The 22,686-nt window shown below is 39.6% G+C and overlaps 2 protein-coding genes across 7 annotated transcripts in view; one reads left to right on the top strand and one right to left on the bottom strand.

The window, feature by feature from the left end:
• LOC126163145 (lethal(2) giant larvae protein homolog 1) overlaps positions 1-14,301 on the bottom strand; it is a 379,746-nt gene extending 365,445 nt beyond the window's left edge. For 3 of the 6 annotated variants that reach the window (XR_007535167.1, XM_049920072.1, XM_049920074.1), the window contains exon 1: positions 13,994-14,301. Coding sequence is in view for 5 of the 6 variants with exons in the window: in XM_049920072.1 (XP_049776029.1) it covers positions 13,994-14,077 (84 nt within the window). In the remaining variant the exon portion in view is untranslated. The remainder of the gene's footprint in view (positions 1-13,993) is intronic. The other 3 variants (XM_049920069.1, XM_049920071.1, XM_049920070.1) reach the window with 3 other exon arrangements.
• A 374-nt stretch (positions 14,302-14,675) lies between these two features.
• The window catches only part of LOC126163146 (intraflagellar transport protein 27 homolog), a 52,526-nt gene continuing 44,515 nt past the window's right edge, over positions 14,676-22,686 (top strand). Inside the window, exons 1-2 of the mRNA XM_049920075.1 lie at positions 14,676-15,050; positions 15,133-15,252. Coding sequence (XP_049776032.1) covers positions 14,934-15,050; positions 15,133-15,252 — 237 coding nt within the window. The 5' untranslated portion in view covers positions 14,676-14,933. The remainder of the gene's footprint in view (positions 15,051-15,132; positions 15,253-22,686) is intronic.

The raw sequence follows: 22,686 nt of genomic DNA, 5'->3' as shown, positions 1-22,686 counted from the left end.
CCGCTTTGGCACTGGGCAAAGCCTGGGAAGGGACGGCCCGAAGGGACCCCTTCCTGGCTAGAGTAGCCGAAGAAGCCTCACGCTTCTCCAGCTGGGAAGGGGAGACGAATGTCCCCAATGGTTGGGGTGGTGTTGCACCTGGAGTAGATGGAGCAACAGAGGGGGAAGTGCCCCCCACAACCAAGGGGGCCGGTTCATTCTGACATAGCTGAGAGGCAACAGTACGTGACGACACGGGAGAGGATCGGACCGCTGTTGCAGCAGCGGCATAGGTGGATATCATGGGCACAGGATGTAGCCGCTCATATTTTCGCCTTGCCTCGGTGTAGGTCAGGCGGTCCAGAGTCTTATATTCCATTATATTCCTTTCCTTCTGGAAGATCCTACAGTCCGGTGAGCAGGGGGAATGGTGTTCTCCGCAGTTAACACAGATAGGAGGCGGGGCACATGGATTATCGGGATGGGTAGGACGGCCACAATCTCGACAGGTGATGCTGGAAGTACAGCGAGATGACATGTGCCCGAACTTCCAGCATTTAAAACACCGCATCGGAGGAGGGCTATATGGCTTCACATCACAACAGTAAACCATCACCTTAACCTTTTCGGGTAAGACATCACCCTCGAAGGCCAAAATGAAGGCACCGGTGGCTACCTGATTATCCCTCGGATCCCGATGGACGCGCCGGATGAAGTGAACACTTCGTCGTGCGAGGTTGGTGTGTAATTCATCGTCGGACTGCAGAAGAAGATCCCTGTGGAATATAATACCCTGGACCATGTTCAGACTCTTATGCGGCGTGATGCTAACGGAAATATCCCCCAACTTGTCACAATTGAGCAACATCCGTGACTGGGCAGAGGATGCCGTTTTGATGAGCACAGAACCAGAGCGCATCTTGGACAAGCCCTCCACCTCCCCAAACTTGTCCTCTAAATGCTCCACAAAAAACTGGGGCTTGGTCGACAGAAACGAGTCCCCATCAACCAAATACACACGAGGTACCGGGGTGAATATTCCCACTGCCTTCTTTTGCCATACGTTCCTCCCATGGAGTGGCCAGGGAGGGAAATGATCGTGGTTCGTATTTCCTGCCGTTGAGGTTAGACATCGATCGCTTAGAGACTGCTGGTGGAGGCCCACCAGCGAGAGATGATGTACCACGCTTCATTGCAGGTCATCCGCCCTGATGCCACCTACTCCGACCAAGGGCCCTCCCCACGGGTGCCACCCACCCACAGCAATAGCCACCTGGCAGGATGGCCATTGCCGGGAGTCCTGATGCCCCAGGGAGATGGGCATCTACTCCTTGGCATACGTGGAGAGTTAACGGTGCAGGCATCAGTAGAGCGATCCCTGTGTTGTCGGGGCTACAACCAACAGGGTACATGGCGGCCCCACCACAACAGACTGGCTACCGTGCTGGATCTTAGGTGCAAGAAAGTCCAAGGTCGTCGTTGCAGTTAAAAGCAACACTGCAGAGTGCAGGGTGGTAATCGTACCCAGGGACGTATCCTCGCCCAAGAGATGGAAAACAAGCGGGACACCATTGCAACGACGAAAAGGCCGGCTAAAGGTCTCAATGCACGACTGATACAGTGCACCATGTAAAGCGCCCTTCCCCAATTGGCTCGCTCTTCGGAATAATTTAGAAAGATGGAGGTCAAACCTGAGAGGTGACCTTCACATAAGGGCAAAACATTTGAGACTCCTTTCAGTCGCCTCTTACGACAGGCAGGAATACCGCGGGCCTATTCTAACTCCCAAACCCGCAGGGGGTGACAAGAATGGGGGAAAGAAATACAGTAGAAGAAGAATGGGTAGCTTTGAGAGACGAAATAGTGAAGGTAGCAGAGGATCAAGTAGGTAAAAAGACGAGGGCTAATAGAAATTCTTGGGTAACGGAAGAGATATTAAATTTAATTGATAAAACGGAGAAAATATAAAAATGCAGTAAATGAAGCAGGCAAAAAGGAGTACAAAACGTCTCAAAAATGAGATCGACAGGAAGGGCAAAATGGCTAAGCAGACATGGCTCGAGGCAAATGTAAGGATGTAGATGCTTACCTCACTAGGGGTAAGATAGATAATGCCTATAGGAAAATTAAAGAGAACTTTGGAGAAAAGAGAACCACTTGCACGAATATCAAGAGCTCAGATGGAAACGATATTCTAAGCAAAGAAGGGAAAGCAGAAAGATGGAAGGAGTATATAGAGTGTCTATACAAGGGTGATGTTCTTGAGGACAATATTCTAGAAATGGAAGAGAATGTAGATGAAAATGAAATAGGAGATATGAATACTACGTGAAAAGTTTGACAGAGCACAGAAAGACCCGAGTCTAAACAAGGTCCCGGGAGTAGACAACGTTCCATTAGAACTACTCAGAGCCTTGGGAGAGCCAGGCCTAACAAAACTCTACCATCTGGTGAGCAAGATGTATGAGACAGACGAAATACCCGCAGACTTCAAGAAGAATATAATAATTCCAATCCCAAAGAAAGCAGGTGTTGACAGATGTGAAAATTACTGAGCTATCAGTTTAATAAGCCACTGCTGCAAAATACTAACACAAATTCTTTACAGATGAATGGAAAAACAGGTTGAAGCCGACCTCGGGGAAGATCAGTTTGGATTCCGTAGAAATGTTGGAACACGTGAGGCAATACTGACCCTATGACTTATCTTAGAAAATAGATTAAGGAAAGGCAAAACTACGTTACTAGCATTTGTGGACTTAGAGAAAGCTTTTGACAATGTTGACTGGAATACTCTCTTTCAAATTCTAAAGATGGCAGGGGTAAAATACAGGGAGCGAAAGGCTATTTACAATTTGCACAGAAACCAGATGGCAGTTATAAGAGTCGAGGGACATGAAAGGGAAGCAGTGGTTGGGAAGGGAGTGAGACAGGGTTGTAGCCTCTCCCCAATGTTATTCAATCCGTATATTGAGCAAGCAGTAAAGGAAACAAAAGAAAAATTCGGAGTAGGTATTAAAATCCATGGAGAAGAAATAAAAACTTTGAGGTTCACCGATGACATTGTAATTCTGTCAGAGACAGAGCAAAGGACTTGGAAGAGCAGTTGAACGGAATGGACATTGTCTTGAAAGGAGGATTTAATATGAACATCAACAAAAGCAAAACAAGAATAATGGAATGTAGTCGAATTAAATCGGGTGATGCTGCAGGAATTAGCTTAGGAAATGAGACGCTTAAAGTAGTAAATGAGTTTTGCTATTTGGGGAGCAAAATAACTGGTGTTTTTTTTATAGTAAAGACAGCCCACTGGTTGCAATGGATTTTGTAGTCGAATTGACCATGACTCAAAATGGTTCAAATGGCTCTGAGCACTATGGGACTTAACATCTGAGGTCATCAGTTCCCTAGAATCTAGAACTACTTAAATCTAACTAACCTAAGGACATCACACACCTCCATGCCCGAGGCTGAATTCGAACCTGCGACCGTAGCGGTTTCAGACTGTAGCGCCTAGAACCACTCGGCCACTTCCGGCCGGCCCGAACTGACCATGATTTCGACTCCTGAACTAAGGGAGTCTTCATCAGAATTTATATTACCTAAATAAGGGGGATACAAAGTTAGTCATTAATAAGAAAATACACGACAGTAATAATTAATATTCGTATGTAAAGATGTACTTACATACGTAAAAAGTTGAGCATAACAGCTCTCGTCATAAAATTTTAACACCATAAAAGGCCACGTAACATAATAAAACATCCTACGTAAAAGTTTTACTGTCATTTCTAGTTAAAAATTAAAGACTGCCGCTAAGGGCTGCTTGTGTATACTGAAACAGTTGGCATTAGACTGGGTTGTGCGCGCGCCGGCTACACTACGATGTGGACATGAGGTGTCGCGCCATCTAGTGATAAAAATTGGTAACATCTGTTTTACATGATAGAAAGGTTACAGCAGTTTGTATAGCAGATGTGTCTACAACTTTTAAACATTTTATAGTATGAAGACATATTATAATTTAAAAGCAGTAATAAATTATCAAAAAAGATTTTTTCAGTAATTTGTTACAGTAAAATACAGTAAGTGATTAAACTGCAATAAGAGTATGGGGAGGGGAACAACATTTCAGAAAAAACATGAGGAAAAATTGACATAGATGAAAAATATCTTAAGGATCCTTCAGTAAAGGTTTGAAGCCACTGAAAAAATTCTTGTTACGTAACTGTAACTGTTCATTAAGAATAAGGTCATCATTGAGAGAGAAGTGTTTGAATATTTCCATTTCCTCAAGAACATCAAGTCTACGACCTTTTTTCTCTGTGTGCTGAATATTAATTTCATTAATTTCCTTAGGTTTGTGGCCTGTGATCAGCAAATGATCAGCGAAAGAAGAATTATGAATGTTAGTGCCTTTTTTCCCCCCATGGATGCTCTTTATATCTGACTGAAAAAGCTCGTCCTGTTTGTCCTATATAATATGAAGGACATGTGTCGAAAATGATTTAATAGACTATTGAATGTAACAAAGGGCAAAGACTCCCTTAGTTTAGGAGTCGAAATCATGGTCAATTCGACTAAAATCCATTGCAACCAGTGGGCTGTCGTTACTATAAAAAATATTTTCACGGTTGCTGCACACAGCTATGTTTAAAGTTCTACTGATGATGGTCGAAGTAGAGAGGACATAAAATGTAGACAGGCAATGGCAAGGAAAGCGTTTCTGAAGAAGAGAAATTTGTTAACATCGGGTATAGATTTAAGTGTCAGGAAGTCGTTTCTGAAAGTATTTGTATGGAGTGTAGCTATGTATGGAAGTGAAACGTGGATGATAAATAGTTTAAACAAGAAGAGAATAGCTTTCGAAATGTGGTGCTACAGAAGACTGCTGAAAATTAGATGGGTAGATCACATAACTAATGAGGAGGTACTGAATAGAACTGGAGAGAAGAGAAATTTGTGGCAAAACATGACTAGAAGAATGGATCGGTTGGTAGGACATATTCTGAGGCATCAAGGGATCACCAATTCAGTACTGGAGGGCAGCGTGGAGGGTAAAAATCGTAGAGGGAGACCAAGTGATGAATACACTAAACAGATTCAGAAGGATGTAGGTTGCAGTAGGTACTGGGAGATGAAGAATCTTGCACAGGATAGAGTAGCGTGGAGAGCTGTATCAAACCAGTCTCTGGACTGAAGACCATAACAACAACAACAACAACAACAACAACACACACCTGTCATGTGCACAATACCCAGCATACAAACAATAACATTAAAGACATGTTAGCAAAACAATATCCTGTTTGGCCAGCCTGATTGCCTGAACAAAAAGCCCCTTCTAACAGACCTTCAAATATTATCACAAAATTACTGCCACATGCACTGGTCCCTGGTTAGAGATGCACCAACTTTCATCAAATTCATCAATTCAACACCTCACACACTCTGCAGCAAGGTCATAACTGAAGAAACTTTATAGTCACAGCCATATCCTCACCCACAGCAACAACTAATGAATTATGAACACACAAAACTAAATTCCATGAACAAACAAATTGAAAACAACAAACTGACAGTTTCAAAACCAAAAACAAATTGGTAGCCAGTAACTACAGAAATTATGATACTCACTGACAAGCCAACAACACCTACCTCAAAAAACAAGTATTACACAGCTTAAAGTCCATTGATACATTTTCCCAATGCATACGCATATTAGAAACACAAACATTCAACACTTAAAGTGCACCACAGTTTCCTCCAACATGCCCCCACAAACATGATCCATTTCAAAGACACCACCCCACAATGATGTCACACAACACAATTACGTCACAGGTCAAAGCCGGGTGCATTGCAACTATCAGTTGACCCAAACCAGTACTAAGCAAAAAAGGATAGCCATCAAGATGAAAGTAATATAAGGACATGATGAAAAGTAATGCCTCCTAATTTTTTATGCAGAACCTGTTAGAGGTTTTTAAATAAAACAAACTTTGTCTTTATTCTTCATACTCACTTATTTATTTGTCCAAGCAGTCACCATGGCAAGCAACATATTTCTTCCAACGAGAGACCAGTTTGTAGATACCGTTACTTTAGAATGATTGTTGACGAGGGCAAAACCTCACCTCTGCTTGCGCACTTTCATCACTATCAAAGGTGGAATCTTTCAAGGTGTTCCATAAGTTTAGGAAACAGACAAAAACCAGATGGGGCCAAGTCCGAACTTTGTGAGGGATGACTGATGACAGAACTCAAGACATCAGACTGCTGTAGATGTCACAGCATGCGGTCTGAGACTCATGTTGAAGGAGACTGTGCTCCACATGTGGACGAACTCTTCGAATTGAAAACTCGATTACAGCACACAGTTTCCCACACACAGGCATGGTTACGCTAAACACTGCCATGTTACAAGCTACAATTCCAAGCCCTCTAGCACCAGAGGGCTGCAAGTATGCAAACATGAAGAATAAAGATGAAGAATATTAATAAGGTAAACAAACTTTCTCACAGTACTGTAGAAAGGGTTTAGTAACTACACAAAGATGAGAAGGGAGGTCTGATATTGTTTTAAGAATATGACAGAGCACTAGAAGTCCCAAGTGCACACAAAGCCACAGGAGCAGACAACATCAAAGATATTGAGTGCCTTTGGGGAGTCAGCCATGACAAAATATACTCAGAACTAAAGAAGAATGTAATAGTTACAACTTCAAAGAAGATATGTGCTGGCAGGTGTGAATATTACTGAACTATCAGTGGAGTAAGCCTTGGCTGCAAAAATTAGTATAAGGTGGCTGTGGGGAAGTTTAGTTTGAGTTTGGAAAAATTTTGGGATCTGTGAGGCTATACTGATCCTGTGACGTAGAAGGTGGGCTGAAAAAGGATGGACATATGTTAAGAGTATTTATAAGTTTAGTAAAAGCTTTTGACATTGCTGACTGGAATACACTCTCTGGAATTCTGCAGGTAGCAAGGATAAAATACAGAAAACGTAAGTTTATCTACTAGTTGAAGCACATCAAAGGGATGCAACAGTTGAGAAGGAATACAGGGCTGTAGCCCAACCCAGTGTTAGCCAATCTGTACTTTGAACAAGCTGTGAAGGAAACCAAGAAGCAATGGAGAAAAGGAATTAACATTCAGAGAGAAAGAATTTTATCTCTTAAGTTTGCTGACAACACTTTAACTATGTACAAGATGGAATAAGAAACTAAATGTAATGTAAATGGGGAATTATACAATCACAACAAAAAATAATAATTTTCATATAGTTTTTCATTCCCTGTCAGCATTATGTGTGGGTCATTCTGGCGCAAAGTCAATAAGCTCTTCCCACCACTTTTTATGAGCTGTACAGCCCTTGCATATTTTATTGACAACATACGTTATTCAAATAAATCTTCAATTATACATTAAATATAAATGGAAATTATTACAACAAAAATAAATTTATAAAAGACCCTACTGGGCACTCTCTCTAAATTGTCTCAAGGAATGGAGTTGCATTGCAAGTTAAAAAAGACTTCCGTAAAACAGACTGTCATTAAAATATATTGCAACTTTTTGGTTTTAGGTACATTAGTTATCTAATAAAATGACAACTTCAATTAAACTGCAGTCATGACGTACCTGGGTCTTCCACTGTATGCACAATGAATGGTCGTTAACGGCAACCACAATGTCTGTTCTTAGTTTCCTATGGTTCGTAAATAAAGTTAGCTATTATTTTATTCCATTAAGTTAGAATTGAACTCTACTGTTGGAATTATCAGCAACATGGGAAATAACATATACAAGTAGGTTATTCGATTAAGAACGTATCTGAGGCTATGCAACACATCAATTCATTATGGGAATCTTAGTCTTGTGCTGACATTCGCTGGCTTCACCAACTCTCAACGAAACTGTCCAGTCAAAACCAACCTAGGCTTTGGGCATCACTACAGGTCAATCTGTGTGCATACCTAGTTTTCTGCCCACTCTCCATTTGAAAATCAAATGTAATCACTTAGCATTTTCAGCCAAAATAAATCATTACATTTTTTTATTCTCAATGGCTTCTAGCAACTGACTCATGATTCACTGTGTCCACATCGCTTCACAGCATGCAATACTTGATTAAAGAAGTTGGTACACCTTGACTGCACTTCAGCCCAAAATTAACTTGCAGTTCCTGCTTCCATTTGTTGATGTACAAGTTGTCTTTTACAGTGTTATCTACAGAATTGGATGGATGGAAGGAATGGAGCTGCAGGTAAGAGCCTTATCAATTGTCAAAAAATACCTTCCAACAGGCCACGGATTGACTCAAATAATTAGTTTTAGAGTGTGACCATTATCAACTAAGCCACCATGAAATAGATATACGACAATTGCTAGAAGAGGTTAAGGACAACACATTTATTGTATTTGTTTTGAGTTATATAATTTAATATTTTCCCTTATGCATTTTATACACGTGAAGTAACATCTGGAATCTCACCTAGAGATGCTTTCAGTGTCACCGAGATAATACATAAAATGTGTCATAAAATATAAAAGAAAATAAAGAGGAAATCTGATGCAGTAAAATGAAAAGAGATGTAAACACCAATGCATGAAGGAAATTTTCGAGTTTCTCTTGGCCACTACAGAGGTGGGACCTAGAGGTGTGAAATTCCATGTGCAGTACTTCCCCACTGCTAGAGCACAGACCAAAGCTAAGCACTGTGAAAGGCTGTAAGGCTGTGCAGCTGAGTATCCAGGACACTGTTCGAACCAGATAGAATGTCTCCAACAGCAACGTCCCAGACTGGACAGCAGGGGAAGCCAATATGTGTGGGTTGCCAATGGTCAACTCATGTTTAAGGTTTCTCTAGAGGGAAATGTGGAACTTAAGTTGGCCTTTGGTGTGAGTCTATATCAGCAGAAGAAAAGTGGCTTATATGCAAAATAGGGATGTGTTTAGGAAAACAGCATTGTCCCTCACATTGCTTAAAAACATGCTAATAATTTCAACAGTGTGTGAAAACAGTTATTTGTGTGCAGAGGTGTATTTACGGAGCAGTACTTCATGCCTGGCAAGGAGGGACTGGCATTACGCCTTGTCAACAGATTCTTGTAGTTGCTGATGGACAGTTCAGTGACGTGGTATTCTCATTTTTTCTTTTTTTTTTAAAAAAAAAAAGAAAGAAAGAAAAAAAAAAAGAAAAAAAAAGAAAATATGAGACGTGCAGCAAATTTCCTCCAACAACAAGGTAATACTTTGTAATTTGAGAATAAAGCCCACTGCAGCAGTCAAAAAGTGGATATGCAGCATTATCATTCATCAAAGAGCAAGAACAAAGAAGATGGAATAGAAGAAAGTTTACCAATCACAGTAACAGGTTACCATTTAAAGATGCTCCTGTCCTTGTGTTAGGGCTACTGACTGAACAAATGACTGCTCATTCCAACTATAATAGACCGTTTCCAGAGAATCCTAACAGTTTATAGAAACTTAGTGTATACTCATGTAATGGCTGTCAGGGAAGCACTACGTGAAGCCTTCAATGACTACAGTAGCAGAATACTGCAAATGATATTTCACAAAACACAATGAAATGGTTGTATGTAAAGGCTGTTAGTCAGTATCCAATTACTCGCAAATGAGACAGGATCTGAAATAGAGACCAGCACAGCAAAAGCTGAAATGTTCAACTCCATTTTAAAATGTTCCTTTACAAAGGAAAACCCAGGAGAAGTGCCCCACTTTAATCCTAGTTCCACAAAAAAGATGAGTGAAATAGCTGTTAGTATCAGTGGTGCTGAGAAACATCCGAAATAATAAAAATTAAATAAAGATCCAGGGCCCGATGGAATGACTAGCACATTCTGTTCCAAGTTACCTCCTTTTCTAACAATAATCCATCATACATCCCTTGAACAGAAAACTTTGCTCAGTAGTTGGAAGAAAGCACAGGTCACAACCATTTACAAGATGGGTAGTAGAATTGACCCACAAACTACACTCCAACATCCTCAAAATCTATTTGTTGTACAATCTCAGGACCTATTCCAAGCTCAAATATAATGAGGTATACCAAACTCCCTGCCAGCCAGCAAGGATTCTGGGGTCAACAGAAACCTCCGATCTTACTCGTCGGCTTTGACCCGTGACGTAAGAGTGTTGTGGTGTGTGACGTCATTACGGCGCGGAGTTTGGTTTGTGATTGTGGCGTGTTTGTAGATGTCGTGTTGGTGTTTGTTGTGCCCTCTGGTGGTGTGTTCATGGTTTTCGTTTGTTTGGTGTGTTGGGGCCAGTTTGCTGTTGCTCAGTGGTGAGTGCTGTGTTCGTGGTTTTGAAGCGGAATTTATATTAGTGAGTTAACGGTTTTGTGTGATGGTTAATGTAATGATAATTGCTGTACGTCGGGTGAGTTTGTTATTGAGTGTATTCGGTTGTGGTTTTTTGTTCAGAAATGGATATGAAAGACCGCATGAATAGTGCTCGGTTGAGGGCGATGATGGGCGAGACACCGTTAGAGCTGATCAAATTTCTACAGCTATGTTTGTTTGCTATGGTTTGTGGTGTTTTTTGATTTTTGTATTGGTGGATGGGATCGGGAGAGTCTGTTGAGCTATATAGGTCAAGGGAAGTGTTCGATCCTAATTTATGGGATCTGGAGCTGTTGTAGATGTATGTAGGTTTAAGGGAAGTGTTTGTTTGCTATGGTTTGTGGTGTTTTTTTAATTTTGTATTGGGGGATGTGATCGGGAGGTTCTGTTGAGCTATATAGGTCAAGGGAAGTGTTCGATCCCAATTTATGGGATCGGGAGTTACTGTAGATCTATATAGGTCAAGGGAAGTGTCTGATTCCGGATAAGAATGTGTTTTTTGGTATTTGGTCAGTTTTGTGATGTCGATTTTTTTCGTCGTTTTGCGTGGTTTTGTATGGCGGTCGGTGGCTACATTTGTGTATATTTAGTTTCTCCCCACCCAAAAACCCCCAATTTCCCACGCTTGTCCCGTTAGAGTCATTAGGCTTTTTGTGAAACCTGTGTATTTCAGTGTTTATGATACGTATGCGATGTTTTTATATCCGCCATATTGGAATTGTCGTTTATGGTCGTTTCCGCCATATTTGTGACGTCATGGGTCAAAGCCGACGGGTAAGATCGGACGCTTCTGTATTTCCGGATTCTGTAAACAATGATCATGCAAAACCAAACACACTTTTTTGACATGACATACTGAAAGTTTTTGATCAAAGCAGTCAGGTAGAAGCAGTATTACTTTACTCCTGAACAGTACTTGACCCAGTACCTCTTCTACACTTGTTGTAAAAAGTACAATCATATGGGGTAACAATGAAATTTTTAAGGGTGGATAGAGCATGTGATCTTGGATGGAACATCACTGGCTGATCCAGAACTAACTTTGGGTGTGCCCCAAGGAAGTGTTTTGGGACCCTAGCTGTTATGTTGTATATTAATGACCTTGCAGACAATATTACTAGTGACCTCATACTTTTTGCAGATGATGCAGTTTTCTATAATGAAGTACTGTCTGAGAAAAGCTGCACAAATATTCAGTCAGCTCTTGATAAGATTTCAAAGTGGTGCAGATTGGCAACTTGCTTTAAATGTTCAGAAATGTAAAATTGTGCACTTCAAAAAACAAAACACAGCAGCCTATCCTATAACATCACCGAGTCACAGTTTGTACCGTCCAACTCCTACTAATACCTGGGTGTAACCTTGTACGGATGTGAAATGAAATGATCTTACAGGCTGAGTCACTGGTAAAGCACTTTGTATACTTTGGTTAATTAGTAAATTACTTGGTAAATGCAATCGGTGACAAACAAATCTCTCATATGACCCATCTTGGAATATTGCTCTCTTGTGTGGGACCCATTCCAAATAGGACTAAAAGGATATATTGAAAGTATACACAGAAGGGCAGCACACGAGTGCTCACAGGTTGATCTGACGCTAGGGAGAGGGTCACAGAGATGCTGAAGAAACTGAACAAGTAGACTCTACAATAGACAAACTATCCCCAAAAACCCTACTTACTGAATATTATATATAAACGAGTCCAAGAAAACCTACTTACTGAGTTTCAGGAACAGGCTTTAAATGATGATACTAGGAATATATAATGGCCCTCCTACTTATCGACAGCACGCGCGCGCGTGCGATCTCGCACGCACGCACGCACGCGCACACACACACACACACACACACACACACACACACACACACACACACACACACACACACACTTAAACACCAATTGTTTCCATGCTCAGGACATGAATGGAATGGGAAAAAAAACCTAATACCTGTGACAAAACACTGTACTCACTGCCACGTATTCACAGTTGTCTGCAGAGTAGAGATGGAGCAGAAGTGCAAGCCACCCCTGCATTCCCATTGTTTACAAAATGTTATTCAATACTACATGCAACTAGCATTTCATTAACCCTGAACTCATTCCCATTAATATTGCAAGGCAAACAAGCACCACTCAATGTAAACCACTTTTTAGTTATCAAAGGAAGATTACCCCAAAGCTGTAATCTTAGTTGATTGAATGCACATTACACAATAACTAAGAAAACTAACTTTTTCACCGTCATATACTACTGTAATCCACATTTCATGCACATGTGTTTTCAAACATTAATATGTGATCTTACACACCTATTCATACTGACGTGCAGAGAACTTACAGCAAATAACATTATCACAGAATTCATGAAAGGAACTGAATGTGCAAATTAACATCACATGAATTTCTGATAGCTACAAGTATATACAATCAATTAAATGTGAACATTTTAACTTTTTAATACTGTTTGAATACTCTGACTTCACACATAAGGGAAATAAATGTAACATCAAACTCTAAATTCTATACTGTGCAGCAGCTTCATTTTACAATCCTTCACAGCAAGCGGTGCCATATCTGTGTTTTGACTGAGATTCCATAAATAAATATGTAGGCCCACAGAATTTCTGACCTGAGAGAGTAAAAAGGATTTTTTACAGATTGCACTCTTTGTGATCTAAAATGGCAGATATAGAGAACAAACTTAGCTGCTTGTGAGTGAGAGGACTCATTATTAACCAGTCAATTGACTTCAAATATAATACTCAGACTCCACGTAAAAGTATTTTGGGATTGTACAGTAAGTATTGTTGTAATCAAATAAATCTTAACATCTACAATTAGTGGTATGCCTACATCATTAGAGGCTATAACTATTATGAAACGTACAATGTGTAGAGAATAAAGCCAGATCTACTACAGAATTTCTTTGAACTGTAGTTTACAGGTAATAGGAGGTCTTGTATTCTTTGACCAATTCAATATCACCACTCATCGACCCATGCAGAGATTAAGCAACCACTGTGGAGTAAATCTTTAAACGTGGGAAGACTAAACTTTGCAGGTTATAATGTGACTCGTTTCTAATCACACGACATAATAGTGGTGATATTTGCTGTACAATAAGGGCATTACTATGGCGTCATTGCTGTGGTAACACTAATAAGCATCCATCAATGTACTGCAGTCCATTAATCTTAGACCGAAAGAAACCCAATAGCACTTGACAGATATAGATGGGACGATTTTAGTACCAAGTATTCGAAAAACATAAATAAATCCCCAGTCAGTTTTTAATTGCGAAGCTGCTTGTTCTGACTGAACGAACAACACACATTCTTGTCCCATGGAACATCACACCTGTTGTAAATAACTGTCAAGTATCAAAACAATAAGAAACGAAGACACGACCGGTGCAAGACTAAATTATAAACGATTTCTTGCAACTCAAGAATTAGTTACAAGCTCTTAATCCCACTACATAAGTGTTACCATTGTAGTAGTAAAAAAGCGATACTTCCACTTACACTGTCACACAAATCATAACGACGTTTGCAACCTCCATGTAGTTGAACAACAAACTGTGTCCAACCGTCTATTAAATGACGGTGCGACGAAGAGCTATACTGAAGAAGTACTCACCTTTCTGAAAGCAAATAGCTCTCTCTGTAACTTCTGTCTTTCAGCTGATGGCTGCTGGCCTTTCCCTCTGATGAACTTCAGCATTTTGCTTTCAAATAACGTACAATAAATTAGGTTAGGAAGTGAGAAACCAACAATTTGCACTTCACTTTTACACTTTTAACTATTATACGCCAGATAATATCTTTTTGAATGGAGGATACAAACTTCCGGCCAACGGTTGTTCATAAACCTTGCGGTATGTCACTTAAACATTCTCTGCAGCGACGCCTGCCTGTCTACGTCAACCTGTGTAACCCGCCCTTCTCACAGATATCTAAACGGCTTCAACGCTATGTCAAAGCTGTTCAGTTTACTAGACTCTTTCTTCTGATTACGAATGTTGAGATTTTTTTCATCTAATGCTCAAATACTGAGATCACGATTTAATTTATTTATGTAAAATACATCTAAAAACGAAGACACCGTAATTTAATTAAATGACTGGTTTAGATGTGAATAAAATTAATACGCCCAAACCATCCCTGTCTATGGACCAATCAGTTTCACTCAATGACAGCACAAAAAAGTTTACCGATCTCAAACACCTAGAATATCAACGGATGACTCATTAGCGACACCTTTTGTTGCATCACCTGTTATTGGAATGAAAGAGTTGTCACAGTGTTTTGTTTTGTTTTCGCGGAAAATAAGCTTGTATGTTTACAGGCGTGAGGCGATGGTATAGCTTGCTGTCGGAGATGAACAAAGTCACGAGCCGATAAATGGTTATAAATTGAAGTAATTCAGTTGTAAAAGATAACAAAACAAATACCCATCTGACTTCTCGTTTTCTGCAACATAAATTGTTGCTTAGCAACAAGCTGAAACAGTTTAAACAAGAATTCCGTTGGCTGAAGACAGAAGCAGTACTGGTATTACAGAAGTATTATTTCCCACGATGCCCAATATACTTCGGGTAAAGTGTGCTGTTGTCGGTGATTCGACTGTCGGTAAAACTGCTTTAATGCAAATGTTGTTGTCAGAGGGTAGACAGTTTCCGAAAAGTTATACAATGGTAAAAGAACAATTTTTAAGTTACTTCGTTTCGCATTACGCAGGGAATGGAAGGAAAGTTAAATCCTTATTTTCTCTTCTAGACTTTAGGAGCTGATTTGTTTGTGAAGCAGATTCCAATCCAGGATACGGACGATGTGGTTGAACTATACCTGTACGATTCATCAGGATTGGAAATCTACGAAGATCTCCTACCAAAATATGTAGGTAACAAAATGTATATGCAATATACATTTGTTATCACCACTGCTTCCTTCCAAATATTACTTTGAAATAGGCTACCGAGTCTCTCGCGTTGGAGCGCAACCCCACCCAAACGGTGCAAGTGCGTTGACCCCGTAATATCGGTACTGAGGTGTCACTTGTAAGTCAAATATACAATCTGGAAATAACAGCTGACGAAATAAGTACCAAAAATTCCGAACAAATTTCAGTCAATTTTAAATGATAATGCCCTTTTTACTTATTACATGCATACACTATATACACTCCGTATTTTCTTGGTCTTTAGCAATTTACGGTCAAATTTAGAACTTCTATATCAGTTGCAATGTATAGAGGCATTTGTAATGCATGACCAGCGATCCCCGTGAATTTAGAGTTCACTGTTGCAACACTAACTCTAGTTCTTTCAGAGAAACCGAAACCTGCAGTTGTTAAACATCTCTTCATGAAAGGTGATAGAGAGGTGTCTATAACTACCGACCTGCTTCACTGCTAACATCATTTTAAAAATTTTTTGAGTACGTGATGTATTGTAGAATAGTCTATCAACTGAACAGCAATACTAACTCAGCAAACAATTTGGATTTCAGAAGAGTTTTCCGATTGAGAAAGCCATTTACATTGTCTACTCACCAAGTTTTACACGCATTAAACAGCAAGATAGCGCCAGTTGATACTCTTGCGACTTGTCAAAGGCATTTGACTGTGTGAATCAGAGTATTCTGCTAAATGAATTGAGGTTTTGTGCAGTTGATGGGGTAGCAAACCAATGGATAATGTCGTATCTAACCAAAAGAATGAAGTAAGTTGTACTTAATGTGGTCAAGAGACATTATCCTAAGTGATGAGAAATTAGGTATGGCGTTCCCAAAGGCTCAGTGTTACACCATTATTCTTCCTCATGTACACAGTAGAGCCAAAGAAACTGGTTCACCTTCCTAATATGGTGTAGGGTCTCACGAGCATGCAGAAGTGCCGCGACATGACTTGGCATGGATTCTACTAATGTCTGATGTTATGCTGGAGGGAACTGACACCATGAATCCAACTGACATCATAAATCCTGTGAGGCTGTCCATAAATCCGCAAGAGTCTGAGAGGGTGGAAATCTCTTTTGAGCAGTATGTTGCAAGGCATCCCAGATATGCTCAATAGTGTTCATGTCTGGGGAGTTTGGTGGCCAGCGGAAGTGTTTAAACTCAGAGGAGTGTTCCTGGAGTCATTCTGTAGCAATTCTGGACGTGTGGGGTGTCACTTTATCCTGCTGGAACTGCCCAAGTCCGCAGGAATGCACAATGGACATGGATGGATACTGGTGACCCCAGGCAGGGTGCTTATGTACATGTCACCTGTCAGAGTTGTATCTAGATGTATCAGGGGTCCCATATCACTCCAACTACACATGCCCCACACCATTACAGAGCCTCCACCAACTTGAACAGCCCCCTACTGACATGCAGGATCCATGGATTCATGACGTTGTCTCCATACTCGCACACGTCCATCTGCTCGATACAATTTGAAATGAGACTCGTCTGACCAGGCAAAGTGTTTCCAGTAATCAACAGTCCAACATCGGTGTTGACGGGCCCAGGCAAGGCATAAAGCTTTGTGTCGTACAGTCATCAAGGGTACACGAATGGGCCTTCGGCTCCGAAAACCCATATTGATGATGTTTTGTAGAATGGTTTGCACACTGACACTTGTTGATGGCCCAAGCATTGAAATCTGCAGCAATTTGCACAATGGTTGCACTTCTGTCGCATTGAATGATTCTCTTCACTTGTCGTCGGTCTCATTCTTGCAAGATCTATTTCCGGCCACAGTGATGGAGGAGATTTGATGTTTTACCGGAGTCTTGATTTTCATGATACAGTTGTGAAATGGTCATAAGGGAAATTCCCCACTTCATCGCTACATCGGAGATGATGTGTCGCATTGCTCATGTACCAACTACAACACCATGTTCAAACTCATTTATATCTTGATAACCTGCCATTGTAGCAGCAGCAACTGAAGTAACAACCATGCCGGACACTTGTTTTGTATAGGCATAGCCAACTGCAGAGCCATATTCTGTGTGTTTACATATCTCTGTATTTGAACATGCATGCCTATACCAGTTCCTTTGGTGCTTCAGTGTATCTAAACAAAGCTTCCTGTGAATGGTCTCACCCACAATTTCAAAAGCACACATCATCTTCAGTACTGCATGTCTAGGGGCACTGTACCAATGATACATGTAACACGTAGTGTGGAAATAATAAATAGGGTGGAAACTTCAGAATTATTAGGTGTCCATATTGATGAAAACTTCAGCTGGAAAAATCAGATTTTTGACCTCCTAAAACAGGTTAGTTCAGTTTCATTTGCAATATCTCTAAATGCAAATGAGGTTGAACTAAGTTGTTTTAGGAGTTTCAAAATTTGATTTTTCTACTTTAAATTCTCATCAATATGGACACGTAGGAATTTTGAAATTTTCACCCCATTTGTTATTTCCACACCACGTGTTACACCTATCATTGGTATAATGCCCCTAGAGGTGCAGAACTGAGGATGTTGCAGATGAGAGCATTCACAGGAAATACATTTTCATTCAGTAATCTCCTGTAGAAAAATGTTCAGGTGTAACTCATCTTTAAGAAAAAAAAGTCTTCATTGCTCAAAAATATCGTGTCTACCCATGATCATATATTAGACATCTGTTAAAGGAGTTGGGCATTCTGATGACTGGTTCACAGTATATGTATTCCCTCATGATTTTTTTTTTAAATAATCCACTGCAGTTCAAAAGGAACAATGACGTACGTAATTACAATACCAGAAGGAAAAATGACATTTCATTACTCCAAATTATAGTTGGGTTTAATGCAAAAAGGGGTGAATAATGCTGCAACTAAAATGTTTTTATCAGGTACCCACTGATACAAAATGTCTGACAGACAGCAAAGCAAAATTTGAAAATGAACTGGAAAAGTTTCTTCTTGACGTCTCCTATTCTATAGAAGACTTTTTATTATTGTAATGCATAAAAGGTGGCGGGTATCACTTACAAAGACACATTTGTTTTAGGTTCTTTATAAATGTCCAACAAGCAACCATCAGCCATATTTACAAATTAATTTGCAATGTGAAAGTAAAATGGCTCATTCCACATTTGTAGGATTTACTGTTCTTTATTACTTTATTACTAAATCTGTGTCGTTTACCAGCCATGACTGGACAGACTGCGTCAAGGTTAATTATGTTTAAAAAAATATTCACAAAATTAAGACATTTATACTTAATAGAAACAATATTTGTTTGTCCATTCACTTTGGTCACTATTAAAGAATTCACCAATGGAGTACAATGGGTGTTCTTTCAGGTCCTGTGCTACTCTCCTTCTTTATGTTCCTAGCAGCAGGGATTGCACTTCTTGAGGCAGTGAGTTGAACATCTTTAGGGCAACTACTGGAAAGCTGTCTTGCGTTCCCGTCAGTCGACACCTGGGTATTTCGATGCTCCTCTTGTTACGGGTCTTGTGATTGTGTATATCTTGCCTCATGCTGAAGACTCCTTGGTTTTCTTTCATGTTGATGAGACATAAAAACACATACTGGCTGAAGACTGTCATAATTCCTAACTGCTTGAATATAGGCCTGCAGTGCTCCTGTCTTTGCTTGATGTGATTATTCTGAGAGCTTTTTTCTGTAGAATTAGCACATCCTTACAACCTGCAGAATGTCCCCATAACAGTAGGCCATAATTGATGTGGCTATGGAATAGGGCATAATATACTGTTATGAGATAATGGTCACTCAATACACCTTTTAACCTCCTCAGAAGATATATTACACGGGAGAGCTTGGAGCACATGTACACTGTGTGTTCGTTCATTGTTAGTTTCCTGTCTATCTTGAAGCCCAACAGTTTGACAGCCTCCATATTATCATGGCATCCGATGTTGTTAAGGGTGCATATCAGATGTTGTGTTTTTTCTTCTTTCATTTTATTTTTGATGAACCATTCTTTAATGTTTTGGAAGAGTACATCTGTTTCTTGGAGTGATTCAGCAGCAGTTCTTCCTTTGGCAAAAAGGGTGGTGTCATCAGCAAACTGTAACATATTGTTGTTATAACCCATATCATTGACATAAATGAGGAACAGGAGAGGCCCTATGATGGACCCTTGAGGTACTTCATGTTCCAGCTTTTGTTCTTGTGATGTTGCTCCATGAATTGATACCACTTGTCTCCGGTTTTCCAGATAAGACTGAAAAGTTGCCAGAACAACACCTCCGACACCGTAACACTTCAATTTATTGTGCAGTATCTTGTGGGAAATGCAGTCAAATGCCTTGCTAAGATCACAGAGTGTCAGTGCCGCACTTTCTCTGTCTTCGAATCCTTGCCTTATTTTTCTGGTTAAGTCCAGTGCTGCTGTAAACATTGACTTTCCCTTGCGAAAACCATGCTGTGTGTCCTGGAAGAGCTTATTTACTTCAAAATAATTCTGTAACTGGAGTTTCATAACAGACTCCATAACTTTAGCTAGAATAGGAATGATAGAAATTGGTCTGTAGTTGGACACTTCACACGGGTCACCTTTTTTGTAGATTGGTACTGTCCATGCTAGTTTAAGAAATTTTGGGAAGACACCAGAGGATAAGCATTTGTTAATTGCTATGGATAATGGTTGAGCAAGCTCTAGAATAATTTTCTTCAGCATTGTGCAAGACATACCATAGATATCTTTGCTCTCTGAGTTCTTGTATGACTTAACTATTTTTACGATGTTCTTAGGGTGCACTTCCTTCCAGTTTTCAAAAGTGCTACTGGTTATGTTTCTCATGTGACTTATGGGGACTAAGCCTGAGTCTGGTATTTCTTTAATAGTATCTTTCACTATCCTAACAAAATACTGATTGAAGGCATCAGGGCTACCAGAATTTAAGGCTGAGGTGGGCTTTTTTCTGCACTCATTTACCAGATTCCAAGCTGCTTTGCATGGATTGTGAGCCTCTTCAATGAACCTGTCATTGTATCTCTTTTTTGCCTCCTCCACTTGCTTCCTATAAATTCGTTTGGCTCTTACATAGTTACAATGAAGCAGGTCTCTAGATGGGAGATCTCTAGCTACTTTCATATAGTCCCGGAAAATTAGCACAATGCATTTTAATTTATTTAGCTCAGGGGTATACAACATCTTCCCTGTAGTAGGTTTGTCCCTTCCTTTAGCTTTGCCTGTAGGATACTTCTTGTGGATTTCTGGAAATAAATCATCAAATTTAGCTTTTAATGATTGGAACAGATGTTCAAATGAGGCACTGGCCCCCATTCCTGCAATTTTTTGCTGCCAGTTTACACTTGGCAGGGCTATTTTAAGATCATTTAGTCTCTCTTCTTTATGATCCTTTTACTAAATGTGTAACTGGAGTGCCATGGGCTTGGTTGCAGTTGACTCGAGCATTTCATACTTATTTCCACTACTAATGCACTATGGTCAGCAATCATTGGTTCAACTACATTGATATTATGGTCCCAGATATTGAGGTTAGTGATAACTGTGTGTAGGCAGGCATCACCTCTTGTTGGCAGTCGGTTTGCAACAAATAGCCCATAGCTATTTATCAAAGTCATGAAGACTCTCTCTTTAGTGCTTCCATCACCTATATGTATGTTGAAATCTCTATACAGTGCAATTTTAGATTTAAGATGTGTTAGATAGGACAAACAGGTTTCCACTTGTGCAATGAAGTTTTCAAAATTACCATCTGGTGAGTGGTACACAGAGACAATAATAAGGTCATTATCTGTTAACACTAGTGAAGCTAATTCTAGATCAAGGTCGGTGGAAAAGTTTTTTTAAGTCTATTTCCTTTACACTAAGAGTCTTGCTTGCATATTCAGATACACCACCATGAATTGTAGTAGTTCGATACCATGAATTTACCATGTCCAAATATTCAATGGCTCTGTAATAGTCACCTTCTGCTTCATCTGATCAGTGTTCACAGATACATAAAACATCTGGCTTGACTTCTTCTACAAAGAATGATAGAAGGTCCACCTTGGTTCTTAAACACTGTACATTAACAACTGCTATAACTATGGGCGTATAACTATTATCTCTACTGTTAGTGAGATATTATGGGGCCTTGGGTTTTTATTTCGGGCACTATTTTACTGGGGCACTGGTCGATCTCCAGAATAAAAAATGCGTGACAACAATATTCTTTGGCCATAGTGTTGTGTCCATCATCTTGTCCTTTAGATGGAAGTCCACACCAGTCTTGAAGCTGCTGTTCACACCCTTTGTTTCCAGTTTTTCTACATGAAAGTTGGAAAGATTTTCTCAAGGAATTTGGTGAAATTTTCAGTTGTTGTGCTGTTTTTCACTTTTCCTAAATGAAACCATGCTATTTTCACTCTATATAGCATTCCTTGTTCTTCACCAGTGCCTATTATCTGATTTTTTTCTTTCTCTAGTACTTGAATTTCTGACTGAAGCTATGGCAGATGCTTGAGGTCTTTCTTCCTCTACACTTTTCTTTAGTGCAGTTGCATACAGCATTTTTGGTTTTGCAGATGCATTCTGCTTCGTTTTGTGTATGTTGTTGGTTTGTTGTTTTCGTGTTGTGAATGATACTTGCTGATCTGTAGATCAAAAAGTTCTTTTCCTACACTGTACATCACACCAATTTGTATCTGTATTGGGTGAAGGTTTCTCATCAGAATGATCCTATGGAAAATGAAATTAACAAAACTTTACTGAAAGGTTATTTAAATAGGGAGTGGAGTCTAAATATGTTAACTGGTGACTTGTCTTTAAATTAATACAATAAAATTAATTTTAACTTATGAAAACAAATTCTACTTCATGAAACAATGTGTTTTCCACCTGTGACTGTCTTCAATTGCAGTTTTTATAAGTAAATATTAATAATGTTACATTTGTTGATATTTCATCATATAGATAATTGTTTTAATCATGTTATTCAATGTTTTCAAAAGAAAACAAGTGCATGATTCACTTGTAAAATATTGGTGGGCATTCAATACTATAGCCATTAGTTGCCCCACACATGACAAGGTTTTAAAGATGATTAACACCTCACAAGGTGTTTTTCTGATACTCAGATTTGAAGAGAAGGTAAAACAAATATTTTTATAATCATCAATCAGTCTTTAGTTTATTTTTGTGTATACTTTTTGTTATATTAGCCTTTGATTGACGAAAAATTTAGTGCACCTGCCCCATTCATGACAATGGAATCCCCCTTTAGCAAAGTGTGTGTAGGGACATGTTCCATTCTGCCCAACCAGAACTCTTCGTTCTTAACAGTCTTGATTCTAATGTGTCATTTTCCAATATAGAATATAATGCCCTCAAACATGACAAGGTTGTTTATTTTTCTACAAAATGTG

Source organism: Schistocerca cancellata, chromosome 2 (genome assembly GCF_023864275.1).
Source record: "Schistocerca cancellata isolate TAMUIC-IGC-003103 chromosome 2, iqSchCanc2.1, whole genome shotgun sequence".
Classification (NCBI taxonomy): domain Eukaryota; kingdom Metazoa; phylum Arthropoda; class Insecta; order Orthoptera; family Acrididae; genus Schistocerca; species Schistocerca cancellata.
This window is presented reverse-complemented; position numbering and strand designations above follow the sequence as displayed.